Source organism: Pelobates fuscus, chromosome 3 (genome assembly GCF_036172605.1).
Source record: "Pelobates fuscus isolate aPelFus1 chromosome 3, aPelFus1.pri, whole genome shotgun sequence".
NCBI classification, from domain to species: Eukaryota; Metazoa; Chordata; class Amphibia; order Anura; family Pelobatidae; genus Pelobates; species Pelobates fuscus.
The window spans coordinates 121,552,285-121,565,132 of NC_086319.1; the positions used below are offsets into that span (position 1 = coordinate 121,552,285).

General features: G+C 38.1%; 1 protein-coding gene across 1 annotated transcript in view; it reads left to right on the forward strand.

Moving 5' to 3' along the window:
- The window catches only part of WWC1 (WW and C2 domain containing 1), a 227,517-nt gene that overhangs the window by 185,223 nt on the left and 29,446 nt on the right, over window positions 1-12,848 (forward strand). The window contains exons 13-16 of the mRNA XM_063447439.1: window positions 974-1,051; window positions 3,651-3,737; window positions 5,495-5,687; window positions 12,318-12,470. Of these exons, the coding sequence (XP_063303509.1) occupies window positions 974-1,051; window positions 3,651-3,737; window positions 5,495-5,687; window positions 12,318-12,470 (511 nt within the window). The remainder of the gene's footprint in view (window positions 1-973; window positions 1,052-3,650; window positions 3,738-5,494; window positions 5,688-12,317; window positions 12,471-12,848) is intronic.

Consider the following 12,848-nt stretch of genomic DNA (forward strand, 5'->3'; position numbering starts at 1 on the left):
GGATATCATTTTTCAATGTAGGGTAATAGCTTCTTGGTCCAAGGATAAATCTGACTGCCATTCTGGGGTCAAGACGGATTTTTTTTCCTAGTTTTTTTTCCTAGTTTGTTGCAAAATTAGATGTGTTTTCTTTTGGATCAACAGCAAAATACACATGTGAGGAACGCTGAACTTGATGGACCCAAGTCTCTTTTCAGCTATATAACCATGTAACCTTTTGGGCATCCCTGTTATAGACTGTCTACATGTTTCTAACCACCCTTTCACAAAGCACAATCCTTTCTAACCTTCCTGACGAGCCTTGAACAACATATGACAGTCTGTCTGCCCTATTTTTACAAATCTGCAGCCCCTTTTCAACTTCTTTAAGGCAAGCACAATTTTGGGTAATCTACACTCGCCCCACTTAATAGGAGAACAAGAATTGTGTAAATATTTCTTTACTTGCTTGTGTATTCTGTACACATTCTTTGTTAAAGTACATAGGGAAAACAACGTAGAGAGTATGCTCTGTTCAAAGAAGCAACAGTATGTGCAAGGAAGCCATGTTTGTGTAGTCTGTCTTTGCTGTGATGAATCTCTGCTAACCCACTCCTAACGCCATACAAAGTTGCATAGGCAAATGCAGACATTTGTGTCTGTTATAGACCAACTGCTGAAAAGGGTCCGGGCTTCAGGTGCCTGGAGAGCCCCATTTTGTTTTTCAAACTGCATGAAAACTGTTTGACAAAAAGCTGAAGATATGGAGGCCTATGGCATTTTCCTTGATACAATGAACTAAACTATAGTGGTTATTCTGCCCCTATAGCCTTTGAAAGCTAAAAATGCTGGAAACTCATTTAAAACTATTTTCATTCTTGTTTTATCTGTCAAACAAGGTTTTGGTTTCCTTTTTTCATATGTTGGTAGCACTGTGGAATTTCTTGCAATTTCTTTTTAAGAGTAATGTTTCCACTTTTGTTTATGATTTTAGACTATTGCTGGAAAATCCAGAAGATGATGTTGAAGATTCGGAGGCTGTTGGTACAGCTAAAGTTAAAATTGGGATGAAGTAAGGATAACATCAATGGCACTAGCAGTTTACATGTCTTTTTTATTTACTAATGCTTAATATTTAATGTATATTTTATTCTGATATCATAAGGACAGGCATTGATAAAATATTGCCTGATGGTGTGGCTGTGTGTCTTCAGAATAATGAAAAGTTTGCTAAGAGCTTTAGTCTGGGTTCTTTGCCTTGACAGTGTCCAATATATGAACATGAAATCCTTTTAGATTTAGACCTGTTGTTGTATAAGAGGGAAATAATGATTTGCATTATACTTTGCAGGTTAGGGAGTTTCACAGATATTGAAAATGTGTGTTTGCATTATATCTGTAGAACATGACAAGGCCACGTAGGTATTCAATACTGTAAGTTATGTTGGCTTGTTAAAAGCCAGCATTTCAAGGATAACACAGTAAAAAGGATAGCATGCTATTCAAATTAGTATCTACATGAACAGATATTAAACACAATATCACTGAAAGGAAAGTATGAATCCATTTGAGATCCCATTCCTTAAAGGGACACTCCAAGAACCATACGATTGTTAGTTCATTACAGTGGTTACTGAGTTGGCAACCTAGGAAGATGCCTTTTTTTTTCTATTCAGTGTCCAGAGCCTGGACATTTTCACTTAGAGGTTATTTGGAGAAACACTGCCTCCCCGTTTTGCTATTCAAGTAAGAGCGTACACTAGCTGCCTATGCCATGCAAGTCAGCCTCCTTAAATATATTGCTGCATGTCTTGCAGTCTCCCGCAAGGAATCTAGGCACCTGCACATTTAATAGAAAATAAAGAATGTAGCAACAAGTTCCATGACTTGTTTGTTGGGGTGATTTCCTAGCACCATAGCCACTTGAAAATCTATTGTGGGTATTAATTGGGATGCAAATGGAAGGACATGTTTATTCTAGGGGGCATGGCTAAAAGTGGGGGCCTGGAGTATTGCAATTCCAGGACTGTAACTGAAAAATAAATTTAGAAATAGGCCGTTATGTTTTAAATACAGATTATTGTGAGGTTCATTGTTGTAAATCTCTTTTATACACTCAAATAAAACAATATTACCGACGTTCCTTTAAAAACGGGACAGATGTATTTAGGTACAATATAGGGACTGCTATTCCAAAAGAGAGACACTTGGGAGGTGTGAGCGGGTATTCCTGTCTTTCCACAGTATTATGGATATAGCATGATTAAATAATTAAGTTAGGTGGAAGTAAAAACATGGCTCTTGCCTTCCCCTTTATCGAGTGTCCTCTTCTCCCTAATTCCATTACCACGAGTTTTCTTCCCCTCTCCTTTCTCTATCACCTCTTCTCAAAATGCATATAGTCTACAGAAACTGCAGCATTATAAGTTTTCTTTGCAATGAACTAACTGTCTCGTTATTTAATTGACCCATAAGCAAATAAATATAACTGAGAATTGTCTATGGGTTTGAGCTATTGTGACTGGACTCTATGGTCCTTTTGCATTTTGCCTGTCAATTCTCTGAAACAAAAATGAAAAAGTCAACATGAACATGACAAAAAATATTGACTTGGGATGTCACAAAATAAATAAATGAAATAAGTAAAGGGAGTGCTGTCCAACGGCCGTAAATCTTGAAGTTATCCTGCTTCCTGGGTGTGTGTATAATGTTTTTTTGCCACAACCAATAATCACGAGAAGCCACCACATAAAAATACAAAGCATGTGACTCAGTATGGTCTCGTGTAAACATAATTGAGGCTTAGAAACAAACACTGAATGCCATGCTAATTCTCCCACAGGTGAAACCTAGGCCCTAAAGGTCTTCTGAAGGAAACATTTAATGATACAGTGTAAAGAGCTACACGCACACCTCTTTACTGTACTTTGCACTTGGAAAAAATGTTTTGTTCACTACATTCTCCACACGTATTTAATGTATACAATTTCTATATTTGGTTGCTACAACACCATTGCTGTGAAATATATCTGCCGAGGTGTATAAATTTATTTTATAACCTGGAAAAATGAACGAATATGTAACGCACAGAAATTACAGTGGCAACTTTATTTATACATTAAAGGTAATAAAACAGCAAATACGTATGGGGAATATTTTATGGTATTCCTTTCATTTGGATGTTAATTCACTAACATGGTTATTATTTACTTAAGTGGGAATTTAAAGTGAATTTTAAATGTAAGGTTAAAATGTCCAAGTTGGAAAAAAATTTCTAAACCTGCTATGCTTTCTGTTTATCTTCTCTGGCCTTAAATTTGAATTTCAGTTTGAATGCTCAATTCAGTAAATAACTCTGTAAATAATTCACAAAAACTATGAAAAATGGATTTGAAGCTTTTGAGCTATTTTGGTTTTATTTTTCCTGAAACCTTTTTATTATTTTCCCACAATTCACTAGTTTGTGAATGCATTCCTTAGGCTTGTATACAGCATGATAAAAGTCCTCAATAGTCAATTAGTCAATATAAATACTGTGAACAACTGTTAACTATTTGCAGCTTCGGAAGGCTGATGCATGGCGATGCAGGTTGTTCTCTGTACCTGTTAATTGCAGATCTGTGGCTGATACTTTTATTTGAATGTTTAATGCGCTTTCTTCATTATTTCAGGTATGATGAGAAAAACAAGCAGTTTGCAGTATTCATTGTACAGCTGGATAACACGGCCGCTTTGTCGCTACAGCCCGACCAGAAAGTGTAAGTATAAGCAAATGTTTGACAAATGTCGATGATGTTAAGTGGCACTTTTGCTTGCTCAACATGGCTGCTTGTGGACACTTTGTCCATGTTCTTACTGGACAAACCAAATGTACTCATACTTATGCATCCCCCCCTATTAAACGTGGCCACAGAAAGTTAATACTATAACTGGGTAGAAAGACCTAAAGGGCTATGGACACCGCAACATTCTCATCTCTTAGTTTTCTAAGAAGAAGAGGATCTTGAGGCACAAATTGCTTAGTTCTTCGGTATGAACTAGTTGAGCCTAACTTAATTCTTTTGATTTTATAACACAGCGGTCTCAGTAATTCCAAATCTGAGGCCTACAAAGGAGCTGAAAGAGAAGGGAGGAAATTATGTCCTGCTGCTCCTGTAGACCACAGGATTGAAGTCTACCATCGTAAAGATGTTAGGGACACACCAGGCCCATTTTTAAAATAAATTATGTGTTTTGCATGACAAAAGTACATGCACAAATAATGGAGTTAGAGTAAAAAAAGATACTCATATTTGAAGTTCTTGCATTTGCAATATGTCCCAGACTTTGCAGCCTTTGCTGTGAAATTAGATTATAGTGCACCGTGTATCATCACATAGGGAAGAGAAATGAGAAGATTAAGTTATACTGATGAATGATCTTAAGCTCTAGGTATAAAGGTTGTTTGGGAATTTGATTATAAGTAAGTAGTGTTAATTACTCATACCATAGATGTTGCATGCTATATTTTATTAATATTTTGCTCCTTGTGGAAACCTTAAATTGACATGATTTAAACCCATCATAAAAAAGTAGGGATTTCTGGTAGGACGTATTAATTGGAAAAGCTTTAATAAGGAACTCAGGTTTTCTCAAATCAGTGTAAAGTCTAAATCAATGTGAAATATTAAAGAAGACCTCCGTACTGTGGGAACCTGAGAATCTCCCCAATCACCATAGTTAGGAATTAAAACCGGAGACATGGGATAAAACCCTGTGGGCTACCAAGTGTGAGCTTATAGCATCTATTCTGAATATAATGTTACACTTTATATTCCTCTGTAATCTGGCCTTCTGACATCTAATTAACAATAACAGATGAAAGATGTGACATTGATGTCTGTGTTTGCACAGTCTGTAAATTGGGTGTCATGTGGGTGCTGTTCTGTAGTATAGGTTCTGTAATACCTGCACTCATCATACAGTATGAGTGTGTGGTATATTGTAGGTGTTGTTATTGGTGTGGTTACTTAATGCCATGCAGGTACCATGTGGGCTGTTGATGTGTAATGGGTGTCATGTAGCTGGTATATATACTAAAGGTAGGGCTGGATCTGAATATCTAATTGAAGCAGTGCCATGTATTCATTATCTTTTATTGCAGAAATACTCTGTAGACACAGTCTCATCCTTATCATGTATACACATTTGTTAATTATACCCTGCTTTTAAAATAGTCTTATTCTTGGATAAATACATACCCTAAATGGCCACGACTACATTGATGTTGTGGCTCATTGACAAATAACCTGACTGCCTTTTAGAACAGCGAGAACCTGATAAGTGACAAAAGTTATACACTTTAAAATGCAAAAAGGGCTTTGTAGGAACTAGATTCTCTCTAGAATGGGAGACAGTACTAACATGAACAAATGCAGATATTTATATTATTGCAGTATGAATAGAAAACATATGCAGTGTTCTTATTCTGTGGTTTAAGTCTAAATGGTAATGCCAAGTTTATATTTGTTCACAGGTACGTTCGTGTTGCAATCCTTCCTTGTTCTGAAAGCACAAGCTGCTTGTTCCGGACAAGATCCATGGAGCAATCCGAAAGTCTAACCTATAACGAAATGTTCTTGGTGTCGGTAACTCATGCAGCGTTACATCAGAAGACCCTGAGAATAGACCTGTGCACAGTGCGATCTAATCATCGGGAGGAATGCTTGGTAATAGATATTCTTAGTTTATGTTACCTCAACTAATTTAATTGTATTCTGTTTTTTATGAAACATTTTTGCAAAATACAGAGAAAATAGGTTTGTATTAAAGAGACACACCAAGTGTGTGAAAATTTAGAGAGATTAATGAAATACAATACTCATGTTTCAGAGGAGCATGTAGACTGTGCTCCTATGATTATAATATGTATTCTTCGGGGCTCAAAATTTAAACTTTCCCTTTAGCCTTTGGCAAATAAAAATGCAGTCCTAGTGATTAGAAATTCAAACCTGGTGAGTGTGTAATGAACCATACAGGCTTGCAATGGTGACTAACTTTTAGGCCTGTTGAGTATTGTAGTTCCTGAAATTGTGAACCCTTTGTTCTTAGATTGTCTAGCACTGTGCTGAAATGCAATAATAAACTAGTTTATGGATTTATTTGTTCTGCTCGCCAAGTTACCAAATGGATCTCTGACAGCAATTATTCTACCTTCTTAATTACAATTACTTCAGAGGACATTCTCGGCTGCCAGGGTGCAAAATGGATCACATTAACAGTGATGCACACGATCACGCTCTTTGTTTTTTCCTTTGCATAATACCAAATATAATAAACAAACACACAAAAAAGGACAGAAAATATGTGTGCCTTAACATTTTCTTGTGCTTTAAGGGAACACTCTAAATATGCACCAAAACCACCACCACTTAATTTAGTGGTGTTGGAGCAAGCGACTGTCCCTGCAATCTCAGAAAACTAATACCTAATGCCACCTCCAGTGGCTGTCACACAGCCACTCGCAGGGCCCCCTGGTGGCCTTGGTCCTTCAAAGATTACAGAACCAACTTCAGCATCTTAACACTCAGCTCAGAGACGCTGAACATTCCGCTTAAAGATGCATTTAGTTAATGTATCTCTGTGAGGAGAAGCTGATTGGCTCAAAGTCGCGATTGCTGACCAATGTGCCAGGGGAAATAAGGTAAGCTCATCGTATTTGCTTTCTGCTGTGGGTTTGGGGTTTGAGGGTTAAATAGGTTACATAACACTTGTTCCTTTAATTTGTGCTTTGCCTCAGAGGTCCAGGGAAGAAGTAAGCTATAAGATTTCAATTTTCCAGATTTTCAGCAGTGAGCTCCAATGAAAACATGTAATCTCTCATAGGTTTTAAAAAGAGGATGAACAGAGACATATGCATGTTGGCCGTAGACTGCTTCTCATTCATGGAAAAAAATAGAATGAGAACTTCTTTATTAATGCTGTTGTGCATCTATCATTAACTCCTGTTGCAAATAATGCCAACAAAAGACAAATGGAGTTAAATCAAATGAACACAGTCATGATGGACTGACTCAGTAAAATGTAATCTTAGAGTAAGCGTATAATATGTCATAATAATTATAATGCACTGAATTACATTCCCCTTCCACTTAAAAGAAAAAATGTCTTTATCTTATAATAGTGTCGCTGAATTTGAAGAGTGCCAGCCTTGGACATACACTAAATGGAACTATTACACTTTATCAAGTATTAATTGTATATTTTAAAATAGTGGTCATTAATAGACAGATCTCTAGGTTTTTTAGGATTGAATGGACGTTTTTTTCTAAATGATCAGTTAAACATATGGTATCCATAGGCAGATGTATAATATGTTTTGTTTTAATTGTACTTTTTTTTTTTTATATAATTGGATTTTAAATATAAAGTTGGGTACCCTTGTTGCTATGGCTGCGGCTAGATGTCTGTTCTAGTTTGACAAATTTTGTTCAAAGCAGAAGGACTGCATTACTTAACTTGAAGATCTTTATTAATGATTAATGAATTTCTCTGGCAGGATTAGTTTGAACTTGGATTAAAAACTGACAGCAGATTTTTTTATATCTAAGTACTTTTATGTTTTAGTTTGTCATGTTACTTTTTTTGGTAATGTTAAGAATAATTAAATGTGATAAAAACAGTTTAAAGATGATTTATTTTTTTGTTTGTATTATTCTTTTTTTCCATTTTATAAAAGGGTTATATGTTCTAAAAGTTAGGTTATCATTAGTATTATTAAAAGCCAGTAAATAAGACTAACACTCTTATCCACCGGTAGCAAATACAGTCAGGTCCATAAATATTGGGACATTGACACAATTCCAATCTTTTTGGCTCTATACACCAACACAATGGGTTTGAAATGAAACAAACAAGATTAGCTTTAACTGCAGACTTTCAGCTTTAATTTGAGGGCATTTACATCCAAATCAGGTGAACGCTGTAGGAATTACAACAGTTTGTATATGTGCCTCCCACTTTTTAAGGGACCAAAAGTAATTGGACAGATTAACAGTCATAAATCAAACTTTCTGTTACGGTTACCCCCAGGCTAGCTGAAGGCTGGACCGCTTGGATATCCTGGATCCAGAGTGTGGAGAGAGAGAAGCGCTATTCCGGTCGGCAGACCACCAGAGTCATGTGAATACAAAGCAATCCCACTAGCTCTAGTATAGCTAGGTTACCCTGGTTCCCACAAAACAAGTCGAGGCTGCGATTTGAAGGTCAAACACAAACTGGCTTTAATGGCACAGGGTTAGCGGTATTTATGCAAAAGTCCAGGTCCAGGGACAGCCCCCTCTGGACCTGATGGGATACAGGGACAATACATACAGTTGACCAATGACAATACACTGCAACTTGGAGATAATGATTCCAACGGTTATGGCAATGTAATTATCTCCAAGTGCCCAGAATCCCACGTGCATTTACCACATGTAAAAACAGAATAAAATATATATTTATAACACTTTACAAACTACCCCTTGTATTCTACCATTCGTTAGATAGCTCGGGTCTGAGCGCATCAGATATACGAATAGCGCTCAGACCTTACGAACGGTATGGCTAGTCTCTGAGATATAAGTCTTTTCGTGTCTCGTTGTCCCGAACACGAAATGGCGGCCATCTTTTCTGCTTGTGAATAGGCGAGCGGGTATCGGTTCCAAAACTCCTGGAACTAAACACGGATAGCCAGCTGCACGAGTACCGCTGTCTTGCTGGTTGTCCTAGCCCTTCGGGAACCGAACGTTGACCGCCCTGAAGGGACCAATTAGCCTCCTCAGCAACCTCAGTGTTCTAATTACGGGCACACGCCGGGGAGTAGGTGGTCCTCGTTCGGGAGTTTGGATACGGGGAAAATGGTCGACGAACGAGGCCACCCTGAGATAGTCAATTAAGGTTTGTGGTTAACCGCAAACCGCAACCTCCCGGTGGTCGTCCGTTCGGTTGTTTCCAAGGTCAACAGGGTTAAGTGGCGGCACACGCCAGGAGCCGGGTGGTCCAAGTTCGTATGCACGAATTTATAATCCAAGGGGTTCGTGTAAATGGGTAAACGTAATAGAAATACCGAAGGAACCGTCCTCGGTATTTTAACATAGGGTAATCCAATATGCGTCTGTGGAGTGTCTGTAACACTTTCACTTTTTAATACATGGTTGCAAATCCTTTGCTGTCAATTACAGCCTGAAGTCTGGAACGCATAGACATCACCACACAACGGGTTTCATCCCTGGTGATGCTCTGCCAGGCCTCTACTGCAACTGTTTTCAGGTCCTGCTTGTTCTTGGGGCATTTTCCCTTCAGTTTTGTCTTCATCAAGTGAAATGCATGCTCAATCGGATTCAGGTCAGGTGATTGACTTGGCCATTGCATAACATCCACTTCTTTTGCAGTATGCTTCAGGTCATTGTCCATCTGCACTGTGAAGCGCTGTCCAATGAGTTCTGAAGCATTTGGCTGAATATGAGCAGATAATATTGCCCGAAACACTTCAGAATTCATCCTGCTGCTTTTGTCAGCAGTCACATCATCAATAAATACAAGAAAACCAGTTCCATTGGCAGCCATACATGCCCACGCCATGACACTACCACCACCATGCTTCACTGATGAGGTGGTATGCTTGGGATCATGAGCAGTTCCTTTCCTTCTCCATACTCTTCTCTTCCTATCACTCTGGTACAAGTTGATATTGGTCTCATCTGTCCATAGGATGTTGTTCCAGAACTGTGAAGGCTTTTTTAGATGTTGTTTGTCAAACTCTAATCTGGCCTTCCTGTTTTTGAGGCTCACCAATGGTTTACATCTTGTGGTGAACCCTCTGTATTCACTCTGGGGAAGTATTCTCTTGATTGTTGACTTTGACAACATACACCTACCTCCTGGAGAGTGTTCTTGATCTGGCCAACTGTTGTGAAGGGTGTTTTCTTCACCAGGGAAAGAATTCTTCGGTCATCCACCACAGTTGTTTTCCGTGGTCTTCCGGGTCTTTTGGTGTTGCTGAGCTCACCGGTGCATTCTTTCTTTTTAAGGATGTTCCAAACCGTTGATTTGGCCACACCTAATGTTTTTGCTATCTCTCTGATGGATTTGTTTTGTTTTTTTCAGCCTATTGATGGCTTGCTTCACTGATAGTGACAGCTCTTTGGATCTCATATTGAGAGTTGACAGCAACAGATTCCAAATGCAAATAGCACACTTGAAATGAACTCTGGACCATTTATCTGCTCCTTGTAATTCGGATAATGAGGGAATAACACACACCTGGGCATGGAACATCTGAGCAGCCTATTGTCCCATTAATTTTGGTCCCTTGAAAAGTGGGAGGCACATATACAAACTGTTGTAATTCCTACACCATTCACCTGATTTGGATGTAAATACCCTCAAATTAAAGCTGAAAGTCTGCAGTTAAAGCACATCAAACCCATTGTGTTGGTGTATAGAGCCAAAAAGATTAGAATTGTGTCGATGTCCCAATATTTATGGACCTGACTGTACCTACTGTGCCTTTTTAAAATATAAATAAGTCACCCTTTTTTATTATTATTTCTAACTTTGTAGTTTGGGGAATCTGGACAGCATTCCTAAAAACATTTGAGAAGGGCTTGGAAAAAATTATTGTACATTTAAAGATAATTAGTAAAAATAAGTATGGTTCTCTATATGTATTTATAGGTCTCTATATATTTATTTATATTCTGTATGTATACAGTGTGTGAAAGAAAACAGTGTGGGTTTCAGGCAACCTTAAAGGGACTCTGTCAAGATAAAAATAAAACAGACGTGTTTATTAGTGATTACTGTTCATGTTAGTCAAAATGTAGACATCTATTTTACTTCCTGCAAGTCATGACAAATGTATGTTCAGTTGCAAGTGTGCTTGTCCTGCAGCAGAAAAAAAAACAGCCAAATAGTGTAATTGAAAATGGCTAAGAATGGCTATTATATGCCATCATGGGCATCCTTAAATTAAATGCCATCATTGAATTAAAGGAAAACACAAGCACCATAAATACCATTACATCTCACTGTAGTTTTTATGTTGCCAGGTGTGCCCTGCCCGCTTGCACCACACACATTGTAGAGAGTCAAATCATTTTTGAATGGTTTGACTTCCTACATAGAAACATAGAATGTGACGGCAGATAAGAACCATTCGGCCCATCTAGTCTGCCCAATATTCTAAATACTTTCATTAGTCCCTGGCCTTATCTTATAGTTAGGATAGCCTTATGCCTATCCCACGCATGCTTAGACTCCTTAACTGTGTTAACCTCCACCACTTCAGCTGGAAGGCTATTCCATGCATCCACTACCCTTTCAGTAAAGTATTTTTAAACCTTTCCCCCTCTAATTTAAGACCTATGTCCTCTTGTTGTGGTAGTTTTTCTTCTTTTAAATATAGTCTCCTTCTTTACCGTGTTGATTCCCTTTCTGTATTTAAATGTTTCTATCATATCCCCCCTGTCTTGTCTTTCCTCCAAGCCATACATGTTAAGTTCCTTTAACATTTCCTTGTAGGTTTTATCCTGCAGTCCATGACCTTGGGGTCCAGTTAGTATCTCCTCATAGAAATGCACTGAATCAATGCATGTATACTGTGAGCATTCAGCCTCTCCATGCAGAACTTGAAGATGAATGTTGGTCTTGCAATCTATGCAGGACCGAACCCAGGAAGTTCCTCTAGTGGCAGTCTGTGTGACAGCCACTAGAGATGGCATTAGGCAGCAGTGTAAACACTGCCTTTTTTACGCTGCCTAATCTGCAGGGACAGGTTATTTGCCCTATAACCACTACATTAAGCTGTAGTGGTTCTGGTGCCTGTAGTGTCCCTTTAAAGTCCTGAGCAAAGAGCTGCAATGCAAGGCTTTATCTTTCGAGAGTGTCAGCGGATTATTCTCAGTCAATAAGCTTTGCATGTCATAGTTCAGGAGAGCTAACAGAAGCTTCTACTGGGGAACGTCTAGCTATTTTAAAATTGCAATTGAATCTTTACAAAGGGGGGTTCCAGGGCACATCTGGAATTATGACCACTACTAATATTCAGGCAACTGAAAATTATGTCTCGTACAAGTGCACAGAGTGCTTGCATGAGGCAACATTGAATTACACTCTGTGGCGGTGTAATATGGATCTGTATCTATAACTGTATTACCATTAACCTACTCCAATCACCCAAAGTGATTTTGGCTGGAAAAGGTCTGTGGAGTTTGTAGTCCAGAGTTGAAGGTCACAATTTGACTAACGCTAATACATTATTTTTCTTAATAGCTTTTTAATTTGAACCAATAATTCTACTTTTTTTTTTCTTGCAGGGGGGAGCGCAAGTCAGTTTAGCTGATATCTGTAGATCTGGAGAAAAGGAAGTCCACTGGTACAATCTCTTGAACTATCACAACCTGAAGAAGAAAAATAAAAAAGATAAGCAGAGTAACAGTGATCCAGAAGAAAAATACACTGGGAACACAGTAAGAAACCGAATATGTTACAAACTAGCTACTAGCTACCAAAAAGTATATCGCTTAATGTCATAGTTAGCAAGTGCTACCCTCTAGTGGCTATTTATTGCAAGTGCGTCTTTTAAAATAGTCAATGAGAGTTCTAAAGTATGAGTTCAACATCAGAAATCACCTATATATATATACTGCTGTAAGGAGTTTGGTATTCGGCAATGCATATTAGATGACAACTTAAAGGCTGGGTAACATATCTCATATCCATCAGCCTGTTACATAATGGTAATAATGAGATTAATCTAATATTTAGCGTCTTACTGATAACTGGGTGTATCTAGTCTTTTGACTCACCATTTATTTTTCAATGTATTGTATTTAACTGCAATTCAA